This window comes from Cheilinus undulatus, linkage group 21 (genome assembly GCF_018320785.1).
Source record: "Cheilinus undulatus linkage group 21, ASM1832078v1, whole genome shotgun sequence".
Taxonomy (NCBI): Eukaryota; Metazoa; Chordata; class Actinopteri; order Labriformes; family Labridae; genus Cheilinus; species Cheilinus undulatus.
Window position 1 is genome coordinate 5,637,257 of NC_054885.1, and position 23,943 is coordinate 5,661,199.

General features: G+C 42.3%; 2 protein-coding genes across 4 annotated transcripts in view; both read left to right on the top strand.

The window, feature by feature from the left end:
- The window catches only part of LOC121529116 (nucleosome-remodeling factor subunit BPTF-like), a 38,863-nt gene extending 25,896 nt beyond the window's left edge, over window positions 1-12,967 (top strand). For 2 of the 3 annotated variants that reach the window (XM_041816813.1, XM_041816814.1), the window contains exons 20-31: window positions 247-352; window positions 623-840; window positions 944-1,988; window positions 3,945-5,452; window positions 5,542-5,624; window positions 6,345-6,570; window positions 6,874-7,391; window positions 7,470-7,646; window positions 7,733-7,925; window positions 9,309-9,393; window positions 9,590-9,776; window positions 12,197-12,967. In XM_041816813.1, the coding sequence (XP_041672747.1) occupies window positions 247-352; window positions 623-840; window positions 944-1,988; window positions 3,945-5,452; window positions 5,542-5,624; window positions 6,345-6,570; window positions 6,874-7,391; window positions 7,470-7,646; window positions 7,733-7,925; window positions 9,309-9,393; window positions 9,590-9,776; window positions 12,197-12,236 (4,386 nt within the window). In that variant the 3' untranslated portion in view covers window positions 12,237-12,967. Of the gene's footprint in view, window positions 1-246; window positions 353-622; window positions 841-943; window positions 1,989-3,944; window positions 5,453-5,541; window positions 5,625-6,344; window positions 6,571-6,873; window positions 7,392-7,469; window positions 7,647-7,732; window positions 7,926-9,308; window positions 9,394-9,589; window positions 9,777-10,156; window positions 11,089-12,196 lie in introns of those variants that run through there. The other variant, XM_041816815.1, reaches the window with a different exon arrangement.
- A 2,765-nt stretch (window positions 12,968-15,732) lies between these two features.
- kpna2 (karyopherin alpha 2 (RAG cohort 1, importin alpha 1)) lies at window positions 15,733-23,365 on the top strand. The gene is made up of 11 exons (XM_041816703.1): window positions 15,733-15,849; window positions 16,088-16,200; window positions 16,310-16,450; window positions 18,677-18,765; window positions 18,961-19,229; window positions 19,317-19,411; window positions 19,756-20,019; window positions 20,518-20,751; window positions 21,496-21,678; window positions 21,787-21,936; window positions 23,128-23,365. The coding sequence occupies exons 2-11, from the start codon at window positions 16,144-16,146 to the stop codon at window positions 23,218-23,220; spliced, it is 1,575 nt and encodes a 524-aa protein (XP_041672637.1). The 5' UTR covers window positions 15,733-15,849; window positions 16,088-16,143; the 3' UTR covers window positions 23,221-23,365.
- Window positions 23,366-23,943: the final 578 nt, after the last annotated feature.

Below are 23,943 nucleotides of genomic sequence, written 5' to 3' on the forward strand. Positions count from 1 at the left end.
AATAGAGAATGACAATTAAGTTTAACAATTAAAGTCTACTGTGTAAGTGTGGGAAACAAACTAATTGATGGTACTTGCAATGGATAATTTCTGATGTAAAATTTTCATTTTTAATGTTATCTGGGGGAATAATATTTCAAATTAAGACATCAAAGAGCCACAAATCATCACCAATGAGCCACACGCTGAGTATCACTGCTCTAAAGCATCGGTAAGGGTGGTTTTACCTCTGGATTTCTGTTCTAGGTCATCAAAGCAGGAGGTCAAACACAGCCTGGCACCACGATGAGCCCATCACCTTCAACATCTACCTCTGTGAGCACAGGGATGGTCAGAAGTCAGGCTCAACAAGGTAAAAGCAGTTTGATACTTTTAAAGCCAGTACATCTCTGTTATTTTAAGGGTTAATAGTATGAAAGCTTACCAGAACTTAGGAAAAAAGTCAGATCTTGAGTCACATTTTCAATGAAAAACTGCTGAAACAAGAGAGAGAGAGGTTGCCAGAGCTAAAGAACAGAGATGTTGCCTGCCTGACAGTCAGCATGCTTAGTAGAACATGGTTTCTTTTTACTGATTATTCATATGTAACCATAATTTCCTTTTAAATTTTCACCCTTCACAGCTGCACCTCAGCAGGCTGTAGCCCCGATGGGCCCGGCTCAGCCAGGATCTACACCTGTGAGCGGTTCTACCCCTGCAGCTCAGAAAACAGCAGGTCCTGCACCAGCACCAACAGCACCTGGACAGACACCTGCAGCTGCCCCCCAGACCCCCAGACCACAGCAGGGTCAAGTTAAACTCACCATGGCGCAGCTGATGCAGCTCACACAGGGGGCTCAGGTGAGAGCATAGTCTTCTGCTGTCTTTAAAACCTTACTTAAGAAATTACTTATGCCTTCAGTGATGTCACTAAACTCAAGTCGAGTTCCCCTTTTCTTTGCAGGGTGGAAATCCAGGTCTGACGGTGGTGATCCAGGGTCAGGGTCAGACACAGGGCCAGCTGCAGATCATCCCACAGGGTGTCACAGTCATCCCCGGTCCTGGGCAGCAGCTCATGCAGGCAGCTATGCCAAACGGTCAAGTCCAGCGCTTCCTCTTCACCCCAATGCCTCCATCCTCATCTGCTTCAACCTCAGCATCCACCACTGCTACCCCAACAAAACCCGCCCCAGCCCAGACCCCTCCGACCCCAGTAACACCACCAGCTCAAGTCAGAGCCCCTGCACAGGTCCAAACAACTCCTTCAGCCCTCTCCCAGGCACAAATGTCTGCCCCTGTACCCACCCCAACACAAATGCCGAGTTTGGCTCCGACTCCGGCCTCGGTCCCTTCTACGGCCCGTGCTCCAGTTACCCATATCCCGATGCAAACACAAGTTTCAGCCCCTGCCCCGTTACCAGTCCCTGCACAGCCTCAGATATCCGCTCCTGTCCCTGCTCTGCCGCACATCACGCCACAGACCTCTTCACAGGTCTTATCCTCCACCCCGGCCTCTTTACCCACGCAACCCCCAGTGGCGAGACCTGTCTTCTCCCCAGCCCCAAACACGGTGTCAGCCATGCCACAACCACAAATTTCCATGTCTCCCCCTGGCTCATATCCCTCACAAACCCAAACTACAGCATCACCTCCTGCCCCCAGATCAACTGCACCTCAACACCACCTCCAGACCTTCAGCCCCGCCCCTTCCTTCACGTCAGCCCAGCCCCAAATACACGTCTCTGCTCCAGCCCCGACTCCTGCACCCTCTTACTCCGCTCCCATGCCCGTGTCCGCCTCTCTTCCCTCACATGTCCATGTCCCAACCCCTGCTCTGGCTCCTGTCTCCGCTCCTGTCATAGCTGTGGTGTCCACCCAGATCCCTGTCCCCTCGCCGGGCAGAGCTTTGACCCATATACAGACCACCGCTCCTGTTCCTCTTCACGCCGCTGTGGCTAATGCTGTCGTCACACCGGTCACGGCCACCTCTACAACACCTTCAGTGCCAGGTAAACAACTCACCACTTTTCCATCAATCATCATTAATAAAAGATTTATTTTTATTGAAGTTGGGCCAAATAAATTTCCAATTTATGAGAATTATGGCCTCATACTTGAATGTTCTTACCTGCAACCACAATGCTATTGGCTTCAATCCATCCCCAATGCCCATGGGAAGTCCCAGTGAGAAGAAACCAAGAGAACAAGCTAGATTTGTGGCCAAGGGTTAACGATAAGTTTACTTTCCAGCACCCTGAAATGGGTTCTTTGCAGGTAAAGTCAAATCACAGGAGAGAACTCCAGATGGGGGGCAGGAAGCACTATCAGAATTCCAAAGTTTTGTTTATGTTATGGCCGTGCCAACTGTTCAGATTGCAAATGAATAATACAAAGCTTATTCTGAATGCCAACACTAGTGACAAAAAGCTAAAGGAGAAACAGCTGCAGGCACAAATAAAAGCCTCCGTCTAAAGCCTGGACGAGCAGAGTCAGACAACGCACCCCCATTTTTTCCACAGCTGATGCTTTCAAGCCTTGCTCATTGAGATGTAAAAGCTGTCTTTTTGCAGAGATCTGGATAATTTGGCTCTGCTCAGTTATAAGAGCTGGTCCTTTGGCTCCCAAATGGCTTTTCATGTGGTACTGGTTTGGCTTTTTAAATGTAGATTAAATAACAAAAATTAAGGGGAAAAATGGCACTCTAATGGAAGTTAGCTTCTGTAGCTAACATTAAAGAGCCGTTTGGAGACCTGGCTCATTTGTAAATGTCATGGAGCTTGGACTCTTACTCCACAAGGTCCATCCATCCATCTTTTGTTTATCCGGGGCTGGGTCACGGTGGCAGCAGGCTAAGCAAGTCCATCCAGACATCCCTCTCCCAGCAACATTTTTAAACTCTTCCTGGAGGATACTGATGCATTCCCAGGCCAGATGAGATGTATAATCCCTCCAGCAAGTCTTATGTCTACCCTGGGGTCTCCTTTCAGTTGGGTGCACCTGGAAGACCTCCACAGGGAGGGGACTAGGAGGCATTCTGATCAGATGCCCGAACCACCTCAAGAACTGACTCCTTTACTTCGAGATCTTCAGATGTCCGAGCTCCTCACCCTATCTTTTAGGCTGAACCCAGCCACCCTTCTCAATCCTTTGGTTCCTACCCAGAGTTCATGACCATAAGTGAGGGTTGGGATGAAGATCGATTGGTAGATTGAGAGTTTCCCTCTTTACCACAAAGGTCCGATACAATGTCTGCAAAACTGCCGATGCTGCACCAATCTGCCTGGCGTTCTCTCGGTTTATTCTGCCCTCACTCGTGAACAAGACCCCGAGATACTTAAAGTCCTTCACTTGGGCTGAAAACATCTTCCTCTCCTTGAGGGATGGCCTCAGACTTGAAGGAGCTGACCCTCATCCCGACAGTTTCGTACTCAGCCACAAACCAAACCAGAACAGAACCACATCATCTGCAAAAAGCAGGGACTGGAATCCTGAGGTCACCCAAATGAACACCCTTCTTTCCTTGACTGCTCCTAGAGATCCTGTGCTTGAAAATCACAAACAGAGTCGGAGATGAGAGGCAGCCCCACAAGGTTTCTGTGATAAATAGTTCCTCTGTGTTTCCATTAAAAGAATGAGAGTGACAAAATGAGGGTGACAAACTTTTAATGTGGCTCAACTAGCCTCTTAGCTCAGTGCTAGACTCGTCAAGAGTCTACTAGCCAGTCCCTTCTGGTCTGGCTAGTTGCTAGTTGCTTTGGACAAAAGTGTCTGATTAATGTTAGAAACATGACCTTTACCTCAGTCAGTCATTAAGGGGAGTTCCAAATGTTTTGACTTCACTTTAGGGTAGCTGTGATGTCATCCATCTTTATATACAGTCTACCTGAACCCTGTTTTACCATCCTGTTTGTTATTTGTAGACTCATTTTTAAATCATCTCGTCTCTGTCTCTCTTCCTGTTGCAGTTCTTGCCGAGCAGAGAGCCGCTCAGCCTCAAACCTGGACTTCAGTCCCGTCTCAGGCTCCCAGTCCAGCTCAGCAGGCTGCAGCCCCAGTGCAGACCCCCATCCAGGCTCCCATTTCTGCCCCTACACCAGTTTCTACACATCCACCCGCACCCCCTCTGCCTCCAGCCCAAGTCCAAGTCCAGCACCCAACCATGGTGTCCATGCAGCAGGTGTCTCAGAGCCCGGTCTCAACGGTGCAGGTTCACATGAAGGGAGTACCGGTCTCTACAGTGAGACCTCCCCAACCTCTGATCCAAACCCAAACCCAGCGTCAGGCCCAGATCTGTGCTCAGATTCAGGTCCAGCCCTTCAGCCAAGTCCAGCAGATTCAGGCCCAAGCACAAACCCCAAACCAGCCCCAGGTCAGGGTTCAGTTTTCACCTCAAACCCAACTACAGCCCCCCATTCAAAAACCACCTCAGGCACAGTTTCAGCCCCAAAACCAAACCATGCCCCAGGTCCAGGTTTCTGCCCAGTCCCAGCTCCAGGTCCAGTCAAGGGTCCAACCTCAACCCCAGGTTCAGTCTCAGGTCCAGACCCAGCTCCATCCCCAGGTTCAGGTCCAGTTCCAGCAGCAGAGCCAGACTCACCCCCAGACTCAGGCTCTGCAGCAAACCCAGGTCCAAACCCAGACCCAGGTCCACCCTCAACCTCAGTTTCAGGTCCAGTCACCACAGCAGACCCAGGTCCAGCAGCAGCAACCCCAGGTCCCACCCCAACCCCAGTTTCAGGTCCAGTCCCCACAACAGACCCAGCTCCAGCAACAGCAGCAACCCCATGTCCACACCCAGGTCCACCCCCAGTCACAATTTCAAGTCCAGTCCCCAACGCAGATGCAGGTCCAACAGCAGCAGCTTAAGGTCCAAGCCCAAACCCAGGTCCACCCTCAGTCCCAGGTCCAAGCCCAGCCCCAGTTTCAGGTCACGTCACCTCAGCAGCTTCAGGTCCAAGCCCAACCCCAGGTCCAGGCCAAACTCCAGGTCCAGTTCACACCTCAGAACCAAACCCAGGTCCAAACTCAGCCTCAGATTCAGGTTCAGTCCCCCATCAGGCACCAGCTCATCACTGTTCCGGGTCTCCAGCAGCCGGTCCAGCTCCTCTCAGCCCTGCCTCCCCATGTTGCTGCCCAGATCCAAGCCCAGATCCAGGCGCAGGCACAGCAAGGGGGCGCCATCCCTCAGCAGATCAAACTGCAGCTGCCGATCCAGATCCAGCAAGCAGGGGGGCAGATCCAGACCCATCAAATCCAGAATATGGTCACCATACAGGCACCGGCGAGCGTCCAGGAGCAGCTGCAGAGGATGCAACAACAACAACAACAGCAGCAGCAACACCAACAACAACAGCAGCAGCAGCAGCCACAACAGCAACCAAAACCAAAGAAGAAGAAACACCCGGAGGCTAAAAGGGAACCGAAGGAGCAGAACCTGCAGTCAGTCAGTCCTGGAGACGGCATCCAAAAGCCTGTAAGACTCCAAACAGTTTATACAAAGTGATTTATTTCAGGCTGACTCTTGATATTGGAGATTTTAACTCAGGTTTTTATATTTTTAAGGTGTTTGTGAAGCAGAATGTTACAGCAGAGCAGCTGAAACAGAGGAAGAGTCTGGCTGCTGCAGAGCGAGAGGAGAACCAGAGGTTTGGAAAATGTCCATTACAAAATTTTGTTGAGTTTATATCACGGCTGGGATTTTACAGTATTGCCATTAACTTGAATACTTGCATGGTCATTCATAAAACTGAACAAATTTGTCACATACAGTGGCCCCATGTGTTTCTTTAGGGGTCCTGCTAATCAGCCAGTTGTGAATGAGATTACAAAAGATGATAATACATTATTATTTGTCCCTAAACTGTATAAAATAACACTTTGATTTAGATTAATTGATCACACAAGCATAATACTTTTTCAGTTCACTTCAGTTTAACAACTTTATTTATCCCTCAAGGGGCAATTGGTTCAGAGCAGCTTGTACATAAAAACATGGATAAAATGCAGTGACACAGACGGCAGTAATATGTGTCAGCTTAAATACACACCAAGACCTAAAAAAGAATGCTGGTATAAATAAGGCTGAAAAATTAGTAAACGGGCTAAAAAATAATGACGAATAGTGTACTGAAAGGGTTGACTACGTTCACGCTGCAGGCCTTAAAGGTCACATACTATGCAAAATGCACTTGTTCAGGCTTTTCTAGCAAAAATATGTGCCCCTGGCCTGTCCACAATCCCCCCCAAGAATTGCCTTTTGTGCTCTTTCTCTCATTCCCAAACACACATCTACGGCCCACTAAAAATGGCTGATCATCTGAGAACTACGGCTTTCCCTGATAGCAGCTCATTTCCCTTTATTCCAGAATGATTGTCTGCAACCAGGTGATGAAGTTCATACTTGACAAGATCGAGAAGGACGAGAAGCAGGCGGCAAAGAAGAGGAAGAAGGAGGAGGTGGTGGAGCAGAAACGCTCCAAACAGAACGCCACCAAGCTGACGGCGCTGCTGTACAAGCACAAAGAGCAACTGAAGGCCGAGATCCTGAAGAAGAGGGCGCTGCTGGACAAGGAGCTGCAGCTGCAAGTACAGGTAAGCCTACGCATTTCTTTCACCAAGAGTGCTTTCATTGATGGAAAATGAATTATCAAGGAATTATTTTCTATCAACATTCATCCCCCAGTAACATCGCTGCTGGTTTGGGATGCTGATGCTACTTGAATTAGACGAGTTTAAGGTTAATTTCCCCTAATTTGATACTTTTCTGCTGTGGTGTATAAAAATATTTCAGTTTTATTGCTTTTCATGTCATTTCAAACTCATGTGATGCATGCTTTAGAGCTTGATGTGCATGAAAACAGGAGAAAATAACTCTGTATGTCTTGTGTCTCTTAGGAGGAGCTGAGGCGAGACATAGCCAGACTTCAGAGAGAGAAGGAAAAAGCCCGCGCTGCTATCGCTCAGGCCGCCGCTGCAACCGTCAAAGCCGCTGCCGCCTCCCACTCCTCCTCCCACCCTTCCCACTCCTCACATTCCTCTCACAGCAGCCACACCTCATCTTCCTCGTCCCACAAACGAAAGAGGGAGGAGGAGCGAGACAGAGACCGGAACAGAGACAGGGACCGACATCACGACAAGGACAAGAAGAGGGACCGGGAAAAGGAACGAGACCGATACAGAGACAGGGAGAGAGAACGGGACGGGGAGAGAGAGAGGGAGAGGGACAGAGACAGAGAGCGGGACAGACATCGAGACAGAGACCGAGACAAAGACAGAGACAGGGACAGAGACAAGGACCGGGACTCAAACTCATCAAAACACAAGAAGAAGAAGAAGCTCTCTTCTACCTCAAAGGACCACAAGAAAGACAGCAAACTGTACTGTATCTGCAAAACGCCGTACGACGAGTCAAAGTAAGCATCCATGATGATATTAATTGCTCTGCTGTGATGCTCATGTGGCAGGAATTAAATAATCTCTCTCTGTGCCAGGTTTTATATCGGATGCGACCTGTGCTCCAACTGGTTCCATGGTGCTTGCGTGGGCATCACAGAGAAAGAGGCGAAGAAGCTGGAGGACTTTGTATGTAACGACTGCAAACGAGGACAGGAAGGAGGAAGCAATGAGGAGTTATACTGCATCTGTCGGACGCCATACGACGAATCACAGTACTCAACCGCATGATTTACAAATGCATTCCTTATTAAATAAAATCCTCTGTTTCCTGACAGATTTTTCCATATTTCGCCTTCAGATTTTACATCGGCTGCGACCGCTGTCAAAACTGGTACCACGGGCGCTGTGTGGGCATCCTGCAGAGCGAGGCCAATCACATCGACGTGTATGTCTGCCCGCAGTGTCAGTCGACAGAAGACGCCATGACGGTCCTCACGCCGCTCACTGACAAAGACTACGATGGGTTAAAAAGAATATTACGCTCGTTACAGGTGCAAATACTTATCTGTCCTCTTTAGTTTTTACAAACGTATCTAATCTTAGAAATCACTAAGCATCTCCAGGGAGCAAGCTCAGAGTTTAGCGGTGCTCATAGGCTCCAGACTTCTGTCACTGATTATTCAAAACTGTGGTTTTATTTCCTATTATGTAAGTTCATCCAAATACCTATAAGCTCCTGATAGTTGAGGTAAATGCCATATTTTTGTGAGCAGCTGTACATTAAACAAATAAAAACACACACAGACAGAGACAGAAACATTATGTAAGCCAAAAATCAAAACAAGACCTGAACAAACACAGATATAAATTAGGCTGGCAAATGAATAAATAGACTAAGAACAAAAGGGATTAGTCTTTAAGGATCTGAGAGAATTTAAAGATAAAGGTATACAAGAAAAAAAAATTAGAAGTATTTAATAATCTGATTGCAGAAGAAATGAACGATTAAGAATAGGAGTTATTTTTACAGATAGGTAAAATATAATGCCTGAGAAAATTCACTCAAACCCAGAAGAACCCAGAATACACTTACCCTGCCAAAGGAATTTGATTATTTTATTTTTAATTTATTGTGGAGGCAAATAACAAGAAAAAAACATTTTGTTTCTGTCCAAATAGTTCTCTGTTTACAGGCGCATCTAAAAAAATTAGAATATCAGGAAAAAGGTCATTTTTTTCCTTTGATTTCTATCAAGAAGTAAAATTTCCAAATGTTCTAGATTCATCTTATACAAAGTGAAACATTTCTAGACTTTTTTTGTTTCAATGTTGATGGTTACAGCTCACAATTGTCCACTCTCAAAATATTAGAATATATCACAAAAAACAGTCCAAAAAGGATTTTTAAAATATATTATTTTATTTTCATTTTTCAACCAAAAAGGAATTATAATACAGAAATATTGACCTGGAAAATTATGCTTAGTTATGCACTCCTTTTGCACAAATTTGTGCATCTATAGGACAAGGCATGAAGTCCGTGGCCCTGCTGGGATTTTATGAAACCCAGGTTGCTCTGATAGCAACCTTGAGTCTGGTGTCTCTAATCTCTCTCTTGACATTTCCCCAGAGATTCTCTACAGGGTTCAGGTCAGACCAGTTGGCTGGCCAATGAAGTACGGTAACAACATGGTCAGAAAACCAGTTTCTAGTTTTGGCTTCACTGTGGACAGGTGCGCAGGAAATCAGAACTGAACCAGAGCAAGAGAATGAAGACTCAGGAAACCTTTGCAAATTAGACTTTTCCACCATATTCTAACATTTTCAGATAGTGGATTTTTGTGAGCTTTAAGTTTGTCTTTCTTGGTTTTGCTTCAGTGTTTTAATATATTATAACAGAACATCAAATCATGTCTTTTCTTTCTATTTCACAGTCTCATAAAATGGCGTGGCCCTTCCTTGAACCAGTGGATCCCCACGATGCACCGGATTATTATCGCGTCATCAAGGAGCCGATGGGTAAGAGAAAAAGTGTCAAAGGTCTTGCTCGTCCAACCAGGCCAAAAGATTTGGGACTTGAGGTGCAGAATTGTGTTTATTTGTGTATGAAAAGGCAAATTTCCTGTCATAATGATATTAATAGTCATAATATTGGCAAAAAAGATTATAATGTTGTTTTTTTACTTATTTCACACATTTCTTTGCCCTTTCGCAGACTTTTCTACGATGGAAACCCGTCTGCAGAAGCGACATTACCACAAGCTCACAGAGTTCGTGGCCGACGTGACCAAAATCTTCGACAACTGCCGCTATTACAACCCCAACGACACGCCCTTCTTTCAGTGCGCCGAGGTGCTGGAAGCCTTCTTTGTACAGAAGCTGAAAGGTTTCAAAGCGAGCAGGTGAGCTGAGGGTGCCACTCTTCTTTTTTTTTACAACAGACCTTTTCTCAGTTTCTGACTTCCTGTCTGCTTTGGCTGTCATGTCAGGCTCATTTTCTCCTAAGTTATGCATTTATTCCTGTCACTCACGGTGTATCCCTCATGCATGTGTAGTGTCGAATACTCTTCACTGTAGACTAGATTGCTCTGAATATGTCATGGTTTCAGTGGATGCTCGTTTGCACTAAATTCAACATGGCTGCCAGATGTTGAGACATTCCGGCCGTTGTCCTAACAGAACTTTGTGCCGTGTTACATCAGTTTCATCTTGCATTTGTGTGTGTTCATCTTTGCTGCATGCCTTTTTGATTTATTCCATCCCATTCTCTTCTTTCTTGCAGATTGTCAGATTCTTAAAGGGGCCAGTCTAGCAGGAGTCTGGACTGGAAGCTGGGGTCTCTTATAATAATGTCTCGACAACTTTCTTATGTCCAAAAACAGCAGAAAGACTAAAGACAGGAGTCAGAAACACTCACACCAAATGTGCTTTCATGTAAACGCCAAACATTTGGCCTTCATGGTAACCGTTTTGATTTCCAGCTAAAGACAGCAGCCATGTTGATGTGGTCATCGGTTTCTGGTCCGATCCTTTCCATCACAGCGTTGCAGATGTTTTAATGCATTTTAGTCCCTTAGTGTCTCTTCAACTCCTCATAGTTTATTATTAAATGAGAAGACACTCGCTGATCACTTTATTAGATACACAGCCAACTGCTTTTTAATGCAAACATCTAATCAGCCAGTCACATAGCAGCGGCCGGTGCATTTAGGCACACAGGCTGGTTAAGACGATGTGCTGGAGTTCAAACCGAGTATCAGCATGGGAAGGAAAGGTAATTTTAAAGACCTGCATGGTTGTTGGTTGTCTTGCAGGCTTGCTTCATCAAAGTCCAAATTTTTCATGAGATTATTAATAGTGGTTGAAATATTTAAGACATTTGGGTTGCTGTTTAGAAAGTGGTGGTGGTGGTGTCTTATGATGACCAGCTGACAACCACTGCAGTAAGCTATTTAAATGCAGAGTGTGCAGACACAACTACCAGGCCACTGGCATCCTTAAGGGGGAGTAAGCTCCGCCCCCAGGTTTGGTTGGCACTCCCTGCTCAGAAGAAAATTCAGCCATCCTCTCCTGATCGTTTCCTCAGCTACCAGCAGAGAGGAGGATCAGGAGAGCCACATCCATTCCCTGACAGGGGTGGAGTCAGACAGCTTATTAAGATTTAAAGCCACAGAAACAGCTCGTTCTGAGCAGGGCTGGAACAGAGGGATTTTTTAGACATACAAAAATCCAATACTGTAGTGTTTTTTTAGCAACAAACTTCACAGGCATGTTTTGTGGACCGCTAAGACTGATATAAACTTGTCTTGAAAGGGTAAAATATGTCCCCTTTAACTGGCTCACAGTTTCTTATTTCTGAGTCGGAGGTGCATCCTGGGGCTGGACCAGTTGACCTAAACCACCTTTCTTCGTCGTACTGATGCTCTGTTTGGACTTAGATTGTCTTTACCAAGTCTACATGCCTAAATGCATTGGTTGCTGCCCTGTGATTGGCTGATTGGAGATTTGCATTAAAAAGCAGCTGACTGTGTCCCTAATAAAGTGATTGAGTGCATATAAAACAGCATATTTTATTATTATAGCAGTATTTATAATAGGTTTTGAGTGTTACCTCCGTTTGAATTCGACTTAGCTGGTTGCTCCCTCGAATGTACATACTTTTTAACATGTTCAGTGGTTGTAAGATTTTTCTAAATCTTTATTTGAATGTTTTAAATGATTATGAAGCAGATAATTTTAGATAGAATTATATTATGAGACTGAACTGTCAGCAAAGAGGGAAGGATTTGACCTCATTCTGCTCCTCTAGTCACTTCAGTTTGCAATAAGTAAGGTTGTCGAAACGTTTGACCTTTTCTGTACCACATTTTAAAACAATTCTATCTGATTTTTAATGACTCATAGTATGGAAAAGAATACAGCTTTAGAAAAGTGCAGCTATTTCATGAGATAGGTGCGTTGGAGAGGAATGAAACAAGTAAAATTGCAAGAAAATTCCTGAATAATGTTGAAATGTTGCAGCTCTTGCTTGCATTTCTTGGTGAATGTAAGATGAGCAAAGCTGTGCTGATATTCAGTACAACAGAAGTGGGATAAGGCACTTACAGATTTGACCAATAAAATTATCAGTACTTGATTTTTACTATCAAAGTCTTGATTGTAGTTTCATGACAACCCTTATAACTAAAGCATTCCCTGTTAATGACATCAACATGGCTGCAGGATCCTCCGCTGTCTCCTTTGCATCCTTTCTTCTCTGTCTGAGATTTCACATCCAAAATGCGTAAAGCTCTCAACTTTCCCCTCTCTCCGCACTCTGTAGGTCTCATAACAACAAGCTACAGTGTTCCTCGGCCTCTTAAAGCTCTGCACATTGCTCAAACAAAACGCACTTGCCAAGAAAAAAAAAAAAAAGGCTTTTCTGAACTGACGGACTCTGCCTCGTCCCACGTTGTTTTCGGGGGATCCGCTCCTCTGCCTGTCGGTGCAGCCGGCTCTGCTGCTTTCACACAAACCGTCGGGGCAGAGCCGCCGTGTGAGGGACCTTTTTATGGGCCCGTCTTCATCAGCGGGACTGTACTGAGAAGCGCGAACAAGAGAAGAAAGTTTACCTCGGAGAAAAGACTCTTAGGAGCTCTCATAATTCCACTTTCTTTAAAGCTCAGTCTTTCTATTTTTGTTTCTTTCTTCAAACTTCCCTCAGGCCTCGCTGTGGTCATCATGTCCAATGAGGAATAGGAAAACTGACAAATAACGTCTGAGTTTTACTGAGCATCATGCATCAAGGATCTAAACTTTTTTATTTCTTCCATTTCCACTCATTGTTTAGTCTGAAGTGGCATGAAAGACACTTGTACTAAATCTGTGGACATCGGTAGTCTGCTTGGTTCCACTCGTATAACCTCCTGAAAGGACAGTAATAAGCTATTGTAAATGATTTGCTCTGCAGTAGTGACTGACTGAGAAGGATAAAACGATGTATTTGAAGGTTCCTGCCCTGTTTGTAAAAATTTGTCAGATTTTGACTGGATTTCTTTTTCTTTTTTTTGTATTACATCTGAAGAAATATTGATGTATATGGAACTTAATAAAATGCAAAAGACTGATTACTGTTCTCTGTTTTTATGTGTGATGGTGAGTCAAATATGTGGGCCAGATTATTGTTTTAATCTTGATGATTACAGCTCAAAATTTAAAAGTCCACTATCTCAGAATATTATAATATGGTGGACTTTGGCTTCACAGTGGGCAGGTTTCCAGTGTTTACTGAACATGGTGTTGACCAGCCAACTGATCTGACCTGAACCCCATGGAGCAGGGGTGTCAAACTGAAGGCCCTCCGGCTCTCGTAACAATTATATCCGGCCCGCAAGATCATATCATATTTGTATTATAACTGGCCCACCAGTGTGAGGTCTGCAGATTTCCTCCAGTAGAAGTTGTTAAGCCATAATAATCTGAAAAAGTAAAGAGTCAGAAAGATTTCATAAAAAGTCAAGAATGTGGGGAAAGAAACTACTTTGTGTTTTATTTCATATTTTCGATTTTGCATCTCAAGATTAGGACTCAAACTTAGGATCTGGGCTTCTCATTTCTTACTTTGACCTTTTCAACTCATAATATGGACTTTATTTGTCACATTTTTATCTTGTAGATTCCCAATTTTAGATTTTAAGTTTTATTTTGACCTTTTCAACTCCTAACTTTGTTTTTTTAATCCCATGTTTTAACTTTCAAACTCATGATTTCAAGTTTTCTAATATTTTGGCATTTTAAATCAATAATTTTTACTTTTTAATATCATATTTTGACCTTTTAGAGTCCCAATTTAAAATTTAAATTATATTTTTAACTTTTTAAGTCATCATTTTGAATTGTAGCTCATATTTTAACATTTAACTGCTAATTTTGGCTTTTAAATACCATATTTTAACCTATTACACCCACAAATTTAAAATTTTAAGTCACGTTTTGCCTTTTAAACTCATGATTTAAAATTTGATCTCCTATTTTGACCTGTCAAACTTATAATTTCAACTTTCTCCTCATATATTTGCTCTTTGAAAACATTTTTCTATTTATTTATATAGTTTTCTAATCTTTTGAACTGATTAGTTCATTTTTACTTTTTGAATTTCTAAATGATTTTTTATCAGTGTTGTTTTTTCATATTTTATTACTGATGAAAATGAGATTGACAGTTGTGGTTAAATGTTGACCCTGTTAGGCTCTCAGGTTAGACCTAGATCCAGAATCTGGCCCCTGCTGTGATTGAGTTTGACACCCCTGCTAGGGAATTTACAGAGAAATGTCAAGAGATCAATGAGATACATCAATACAATCCAGATTCATTTATGTCTACTGCTATTGCTAGTCTTTTATGTCCATTTCATTCTGTTGTATCATATGTGTTAATTCTCAAAAGCCTAACCAGGGACAAGGACCGCAAATTAGCCATGGCTAGATGTCTTTTATACATTGCATTGGTTACACTGTAATTAAATGCAGAATTGCTTATGTATGGTCCCTGATAAATAAATGGATAAATAATAAATAAATAAAATGAGCTGAAGGTTGCTATCAGAGCAACCTGGGCTGCATAACACCCCAGCAGTACCACAGGCTGATCGCCTCCATGCCACGTCCCCTAGATGCACTAGTTTGTGCAAAAGGACTGCATAAAGAAGCATCATTTTCAACATTTCTGTATTATAAATCCTTTCTGGACTGGTGTTTTGGAATGTTTTTGATTTTCATGAACATTAAGCTGTAACCATCAAGATTAAATTAAGACATAAAAGCCTTGAAATATTTTACTCTGTCGTGATGAGTCTAGAATACATGAAAGTTTTAGGTCTTAATGGGAAAAATGACACACCTGCAGGCTATGTCTAGTTTTTTTCTACCAAATTATGGAAGCAATTTGATGACATTCATACGTATATTTTATTTAATCATGTTTCCCCCTAATACGTCACTTTTGAGAATTTTCTTTATTTTATTGCTAATTTATGTTGTTACTTCAGGATAACACTTCTGGTTTATGTGATGGCAACTTTTTTTTTTAATTGACTTAAGAATACGACTCATAATAATGTGAAAAACTGTAGGCATAGTGGCAAAAAAGAGACAAATCTCTAAAACCGGACAACTTATCATGGGAAAACAAACTAAAATTAAATACAGCCTGTTGACTGAGGTCTGCTTAGAGCTTCCCTACTTAACAATCACATTAATCTGAATGACCTTTGAGTTGCAGCAGTTAAAAATGGTTGTAAATAAACTAAACTGACATAAAGAGCCTAAAAATATCTGTATTAACACAGAGGTTAATGATTGAGCCTGATTACACACATGCTGGCACAAGTTTCCCAACAGAACAATCATTTATAAACACAAAAACATCCCAGAATGATGTTCTGATAAGTAAGTACTTAGCAAGTACTAATAACTAATTTGATTAAATTTAATTTAAAACTTTAAGTTTTAAAGTTTATTTTAAAATCTATAAGTCTAATTTCTATGTACTTACCCTGCCTGTTATTTAAACACAAACTTTTAGGCAGGGGTTTTTAAAAATGGTTGGATAAAGTTTATTATCAACCAAAAGCCAATATATATGTATATTTTTATATACTGTATAGTTTAAGTAGCTTTAACAACCGATAATAATTCTCTGACCGCAAAAATGATTCCGCAACACTATATTCCACATGCAAATCAAAAAAATAACCATAAATCAAACTTAAAGCGAAGGAAAGCTGACTTGGCATCAGATTCAAACTAGCACCACTCTCGCGATACTTCCGGACTGCTGCGTCACTTCCTGTGCGTGGTGACTCTTTTTAAACGGCCCAATGAACGCCTGCGTATGGATGCGCGCTGCTCGAACTGACCAATCAAGAGGCTTTGTTGCAGAAATTTAAAGGTCTGTACGGCGCTTTTCGAGAACCACAACCACTGAGCCACTATCAGGTAAGCATGTGTAGTCTTCTCCTGCACTTTTGATTTAGGAATTTCGATAAGCTGCTCGAGAAGTAATAGAGTTTTTATGCTTATCCGTGTTAGCTTAGCCTGCCTAATGCTAGTGCCAGCCGAAAATAACGATAACTTGACGTCTTGGTTTGACGTGTACGTCATTCCTCCTGCCGAAGTGTCACGAGGCGGTGAAAAAAGGAGGCTTATCCGGATAATTTTATAATTTCTTTTTCAGGAAAACATCTCAGAATCTCCTCTCTACTACTGCTAAACTTCCCTTCTTGTGTGAAAATGTCGGAGAACTCTGCTCGCCTGAACCAATTCAAGAACAAAGGCAAAGACGTTAATGTGAGTTTTACGGACAAGCCTGGACAAGTTATGTTCAAGATCAAAAATCTGTGTCGGTTTCCTTGTTAAACATATTTGACTCAATAATGTTTGCCTGTTAAATAATCAGGAGCTCCGTCGGAGGAGGGTGGAGGTGAATGTGGAGCTCCGAAAAGCGAAGAAAGATGATCAGATCTTCAAGAGGAGGAATGTGTCTGCACTTCCTGATGAGGCGACTTCTCCTCTGCAGGAAAGAACACAAAACTGCCAGGTACGGCTAAAAAAACACTAAATATTAACACAAAGGGTGATATTTTAAATGTTTAAGTATGAAGTGGTGAAGGATCATATTAGTATAATATATATGAAGATATCAGTAAGAGGTAGGGATGCATATGATCAGCATGATCATGTCAGTATCAGCAAATGGTAGCTCTAAAAGTTGTTTATCTGTATCCACAGATAGGAAAATTTCTGCTGGTACTTCAGCTGTCAATATCAGCCTTTTTTCCCCTGGAGCTCCTCCTACTAAGCTCTAAGAAAAGCCAAAACTCACACAAATTAAAAAGTGATATGTTGCTGTAATTATCTCATGGACAAAACCCAAACCCCCAAAAATGTGTTGGTATATGTTCATCGTATAAAATTAGGCTATATATGATTTGTGTAAGTAAAGTTTTGCCATGATCTTATTCAACACATGCCAATATAATGATGTGATTACCTCAGAGCAGACAAAGCCTTGCACTCCCCGGCATCTTTGGCATTTCCCCTGGATTGGGAACTGGTGCGCTATGGGAGTAAATATTGGTCATGTGTATGAAAAGGTTTTTGGGGATTAAGGCTACACAAACAAACTGAAGTTCTTTTATTCCCCAGATATTTTGCAGGGATTTTTATGCCTATTAATCTTAGAGAAGGACAGTGGATGGAGTTGGAAACAGAGTGTGGGGGAGATCTGTGGAAAAGGAGTCACGGCCGGACTTCAACCCAGGCCGCGCCCCTTAAGTCCTTTTTTTTCTTCGTTCATTCTCATTCCTGAAGTTTTAATTTGTGCTTAAAGGACTGGAGTTTGTTTCATCCTTTAAAGGTTTTTCAAGGAGTGAAGTTTTAGGTCTGAACTACATTTAAATATCAATTTTAAAAACAGTTATCAGAAAGATGATGTTGTAGATATCCACCAAAATCCAATTTTGTTAATCCCTTATATGAGATGTTTTAAGACCAGTGATTCTCAACTAAAGAGCCAAATTGTTAATAAATACCTTTGCAAGAGCCACAATCTGACCTGAGGCTGTGAACCCAATCATTTCTAAAATATATCTATTAATGAGACCATGCAGAGATCCTGGTTTAACCTTTCATTTTCATCAGTTTTCTTTATATACAGTCATTTAAGAATTATTTGGGTTAAAAAGCTAGTTTAAGATGATGGTTTTGTTCATTATACAAAAAATCCTTTATCATCTCTTCATTTTATTTAACTTATTAAAATACCTGTTACTCTGCAATTACTAATTCATTTAGAAAGATTAGTTTAATATGGTTAATTTTGGAGATTAAGTTAGAAAATCATGAGATTCTTCAGATAAGTGGAAAAAATGAGTGAAAATAATTCATTTTATTTCTACTTCACACAACTGCTACTTGACACCTCGACCTAGACCACGTCCACTTTAAATTACTGTAAAACCGAAGTGGAAGGTCAAGTTTGGAACCTGTTTCGTTCCTTTTCTCAAGAATCTGTGATTTATTTTGCATGTTCTCTCTTGCACACATCCAGTGGAAATATTCAGACAGGAAGATAAAAGTTTAAAAATAAATTTACCTTTTAAGGGCTTCTGGAGTCACAAGTCGTCAGTAAAGAGCCACTCGTTGAGCATCACTGTCTTTTTTTTTTTTTTTTTTTTAAGATTTATTTTTGGGCATTTTTGTGCCTTTATTAGATAGAGGAGGACAGTGGATAGAGTCAGAAACAGGGTCAAGAGTGGGGGAGAGGGATGTGGTGAAGGGCCTCAGGTCAGATTCGAACCCCGGGCTGCCCGCATACATGGGGAGTGCCTTTAACCACTAGGCCACCTGCTCCTCGAGTATCACTGTTTTAAACAATACAGTGTATGCATTTTTATAATAGTATTGGAAGGACTGAAGTTTGCAAAAAAAAAAAAAAAAACTAATGCACAGGGAAGGTTAAAAACTGTACAATTTATACAGTGTTTGGAATTTTCCTTCAAATTTGGAAATTAAAAAACAATACGCAGTACAACTCTGACTTATATTTTTAGTGCTGGGGTATCAAACAAGTTCATTTTTTATGTGTTGCTTCCAGGAAAAATTAAACTTCCTTGACTGACATCTCTTTTGGATGGAGTTACACAAGAGTTTATAACTTGCTTGCTGACAAAACCTCTTCATTTCAACACATTTGTCACAACACAGATGCAGTCTGTCTGTCTTTGAGACTTATAAAAAGTTATACAACTTATGAACTTTTCAGGCTGCCAGACAGTGGACAGTTGAAGAAATTCTTACTGGAGTGAACAGCGGCAATCCCGAGTCCCAGCTCCAGGCCACACAGGCTGCAAGGTACTTCACATTTCCCTTCTAAGCTTTAAACTATTGGAGATATGGTGTTTCCCTATACCAGTGTCAGTTTTAGATGTAGTCTTGCTAAGTATGCCATATTAAAGCATATATTTAAATTTCTTTGATGGATGAAATGATGGCATGCGAAACTTTACAGCCATGATAACTGCCTTTTACCGCTCTTTCTGATTTCAGGAAGCTGCTGTCTCGTGACAAACACCCTCCCATTGACCAGTTGATAAGTGTCGGACTGATCCCCAAGTTTGTGGCCTTCCTGGGGCTCCATGACTGTCCTCCCATCCAGTTCGAGGCATCCTGGGCTCTGACCAACATCGCCTCAGGGACGTCCGATCAGACCGCCGCTGTGGTCGAGGGTGGGGCCATCCCTGCGTTCATCAGCCTGGTCACATCCCCCCACCAGCACATCAGCGAGCAGGCCATCTGGGCCCTCGGAAACATCGCTGGTAACTCACTAAATATTTGCTTCTTGGGATGCAGTCGTCAGGAATTAAAGATCATGTTTTTAATGTTTATGTATTTCTTTAATGTAGGTGATGGATCAGCTCTAAGAGATCGGGTCATCAAGCATGGAGCTGTGGCCCCTCTACTCAGCCTGCTGGCCGTCCCTGAACTCTCCGTTTTTAATGTAAAGATTTATTTTCAGTCTGAATATTTTCCTAATACTCTAGTCGGAATTAGCGGTGTGTTCTCCTTTTAATCCACAAGGGGGCACCCTCACTCAACCATATGCTTCCCTACATTTAACTTAAGTCTTGTGTATTTGTTTCTAAAACTTCTAAATTTAAAAGTGACCATAGGATGAAAACACTCAGGCCTAATCTGGAGTATTGTTTTTATTTTAACTTGTTATTTAACATGTTTTGTATTTAAATGTCTTGTTTTTGTTCAGTGATGTTTTTAATGCCATACATCAGCGGTGCTCTGTAAACACACTTCACCTCATCCTTCTCTTACATGTCTTCTGCATAGACTGGCTACCTGAGAAATGTCACCTGGACGCTGTCAAACCTCTGTCGCAACAAGAACCCATCTCCTCCCATGGCTGCCATCCAGCAGATGCTGCCTTCCCTCATCCGTCTCCTCCACTGCGACGACCTGGAGGTGCTGGCCGACGCCTGCTGGGCTATTTCCTACCTGACGGACGGCTCCAACGACCGCATCGAGGTGGTGGTCCAGACCGGTTTGATTCCTCGTCTGGTGAAGCTGCTGGGCTTCAACGAGCTTCCTGTCGTTGTATGTATAGACTATGTTACTGACCATAGTCAGACTTGAGCAATTTTCCTGACATCACAACCAAGGTAGGAAGCTCAAATGCTAATGTAGTGAGGCATGGATGTGTTTAAATTTTTTTATTTTACCTTGTTTGACTTGGCTTTATCCTTGACAGAGGAAAAAAATATTGCAACTGTGGTTGGAAGACAATGCTTAAAAATATATAACCTGTTCCAAAAACTAGTGTACACAGAGGCTTTGGTGTCATTGTGCAAACATGATTAACACAATATGATATACTTGTTTTTAAACTTGCAGCAATTTCAGACAACAAAATGTGACCCGATGTGCAAATCATAAACTTCCGGATCAGCTGACAAAACTACACGATCCCTACATTAATCTGCTGTCACAACATTTGAGCTTCTCATGCTGGGCATGATGTCACAGGAAAACTGCTTCAGTATAAATGCAGAAAATTGGTTCAGGCTGTAAGACCCCTCTCCCCTTTCTCTCTAGACCCCGGCACTCAGAGCTATCGGAAACATTGTGACTGGTACAGATGAGCAGACTCAGGCCGTGCTGGAAGCTGGAGCTTTGAAAATGTTCCCCCAGCTGCTGCGCCACAAGAAAGCCAACATCCAGAAGGAGGCGGCATGGACTCTGTCCAACATCACGGCAGGGAAGGACACCCAGATCCAGGAGGTCATCAACGCCGGCCTAGTCCATTACATGGTCGAGTTGCTTGTGCGGGTAGGCTCGGTGTCTTTTTCTCTTTTTCAAGGAGAGGATTGCAGTAGAGTTGTTGCAACTTTGATGCAACAATCAAAAACAGAAGTCATATGCACCCAGCACTCTTTTTAATTTCTCCTTTTTTAACACCCAAAATTGCTGCAAACTCCTGTTTGCTGTCTAAGACAAATGATTGGTTGTTTGTAGCAGGTGTTTTATTTTTGAATTTGTCCCCGGTGCGTTTCTGTGCCTGTTTTGGTCAGACTGCTCTGTTCAGACTGATGCACGCTGGCAAGAGGCTCTGCAGAAAATTGACTTGGCGCGTTACTTGAGTTAGGTGATGCATGCTGGTGACTGACTGCGGCACATGTGAAACCAGAAGATTGATTGGGAAGAGTGGGATTTGCTCCAGAGTGAATGGAATGGACAAAAAGCTGCAGAAACTGATGGATTTTGTATAAATTGTGGGCTAAATTTGGAGTTTAAGAAATGTCAGAAGTGATTCATTTGGTGTTTTTACCTTTTTGTATCATTTCAATCCAACAAGGATGGCAGGTTACAAACTTAAAAGTATATTTTAACTATATTAGTGCATGTAAATTGAGTATTTTCTTGGTTTCTTTGGGGTTCCTTTTTGTTTGGACTGCCCCTAAAGCTCACAGTATTATTGAAAATCACCATCACTGTTGCTATTCATTATAAGATATATTTTAAAGAACAATTCTTGACCATGTTGCTCATCCTTACCTTGTGTTTTTCTTGCAGGGTGACTACAAAACCCAGAAAGAGGCGGTGTGGGCAGTTACAAACTTCACCAGCGGGGGCACTGTTCAGCAGGTCGTCTACCTCGTTCAAGCCAACGTCCTTGAGCCTCTTCTGAATCTACTCTCCTCCAAAGACAGCAAAACTGTCCTGGTCATCCTGGACGCCATCACCAACATCTTCATGGTGAGTTATATGGCACAGAAACATAAAAAATTTACACCTTATCAGATTATTTATCCTTAGAGTGGCAGCGGCTGTAATAATAACTGTGCTGATGTGTTTTCGTTTCAGGCCGGGGATAAAATCGGGGAGTCGGACAAGCTGAGTCTGATGATTGAAGAGTGTGGAGGACTGGATAAGATCGAGGCTCTGCAGTCTCACGAGAACGAGATGGTTTACAAAGCAGCTCTCAACCTGATCGAGAAATATTTCTCAGAGGAGGTACGTGGATTCAATAATTTTCAGCCGACTTTCAAAGAATCTTTTGATCTGGGATGGTGCAGGTGCTTGAAGACCTTAAATGCTTGAATTTCAAGGTCTGAAAAGCACTTGGATTTGTGATTAAGAGCTCAAAAGTGCCTGAAATAGAAATAATATGCTCTTCAAGGTGTAAATAGCTATCTGATTGAGCAGTTTGCTTTCAGATGAAGAGTTGAAATAAGTAAGAAGGTATCTTCTTGTGCAGGAAAAGGTCAAATAGTGTCAGGAAAATATGCAGTTTCTCTTTAAAAGTATCAGGCTTTAACAAAGTAAACTCAAGGTACCACATTATTTTTCATTGGTTATCACATTCAAAATTTCATTAAGAATTTATAAAATAATATTTTTTGGGGGGCAAATAATTTATGTTGACTTAGGTGTATTTTCCTTTAATTTGTCATCCTTCTATAGCATAAAGAATGCTTTCACAAAACACAATACTGATGGTTGCAGGGGTGTTTGTAAAACCTTTATAATGTAGGTTAACGTATGCTTAGTGATTGAGTATGCCTAAATGGTTAGTTCTGTCAGGACCACTTGGTCAAGAAACGCATGATTTGCAGCTGTAAATAAATTCTTTATTATCTAGCACTTATTGCTGTTATTTATGTTTGGTATGGCTGTTCTGGGATCACCCTGTCCTCCCATGAGCCTATGTGGAAAGCATCCTCCTCTGCCTAAGCCAATAAGGAAAGCCCAAGGCAAGGAGAGAAGCAGCAGAAACCCCAGAAAAGAGCAGGCCTCAGTGACAGCTGAATGGCATTACATGAGGAGCTGGGGTGGAGGAGGGTTGCAAGAGTGGGTTGCAGAGCGTAACCAGTAACAGTTAGGCACAAGCTTCCTGTTCATATGTGGGCCATATTTCATGTTATTTCTAGAGTCTGCTGCGGGCCGATCATAATCGGACCACGGGCCGCATTTGGCCCCTGGGCAGTAGTTTGGACACCCCTAGTTTATAGTGTAATATCAGCCTTTAAAATCTAAGGAAAGATGATATTTTTAAGTAAATATGTGGATAAATAGAGCCAAAGTCGGTTGTAAGGTGCTGCAAAAGCTTGAAAATAGACCTTAAAAGTACTTGGATTTGACCACAGAAAAGGTGTGATTTTATATGAATTTTCTAAACCTTTTGTTTTCTTTATTTTCCTAAAGGACGAGGAGGTTCAGTGCGTGGCTCCAGAGGCGACGGATGACGCCTACGCCTTTAGCATCGGTGAAAACCAACAGAGCACTTTCAATTTCTAATCATCCTCAGCTACCTCTGATATTAACTGTACTCTCCCTTCACTGCTCCTGTCTGTTCTCTGTTCATGTCATCGTGAGGTTTTCCTGTTTTTGTGTGTTGTACAGACCATTTTAATGTGACTGTAAATAAAGATGTTGGATAATGTGTGGGGTTGTTTATTTAGATAAATGTTTTTCATAGTCAATGATTGAATAACCTTCAAAAGAGCCTGCTTGAGTGTACTCTTTTATCCCTCCTCTCTTTTCATATCACCACCAAATGCTCCAGATTTCACCGCTGAAAGTTTCTAGCTGATGTTAACAGAGATGTCTCGTTCATCTACAAAAACAAGCCAGACCATCAGCAAAAAGATAATGACCCAGACATGAACTCTCAGTCTCGGAGCACTTCTTTTAACCGGAGCATATTGGCTTTCTCAGAGCACTCTTGCAGGATTAAGCTCCAAAATGCTAAAACTAACATAACAGATCAATAGCAAAAGCTGTGATTTTAGCTGGTGCCTAATTTACTCTAACAGTATCCTCATTAAAATGTTTGATTAAGGACATCTTTTCAGCTGTAAAGTGGGTAAACTTTATTGACTAAGAAAATTAACTTTAAATATATTTTAGCTGTGTTTACTTCAAATAAAATTCCCATTGGGGCAGGATGGTGCAGCTTTGCCCAAGACTGCAGGGGTCCCAGTAGAGGGCGCTCACGACAGACTGAAAAATATACAAATG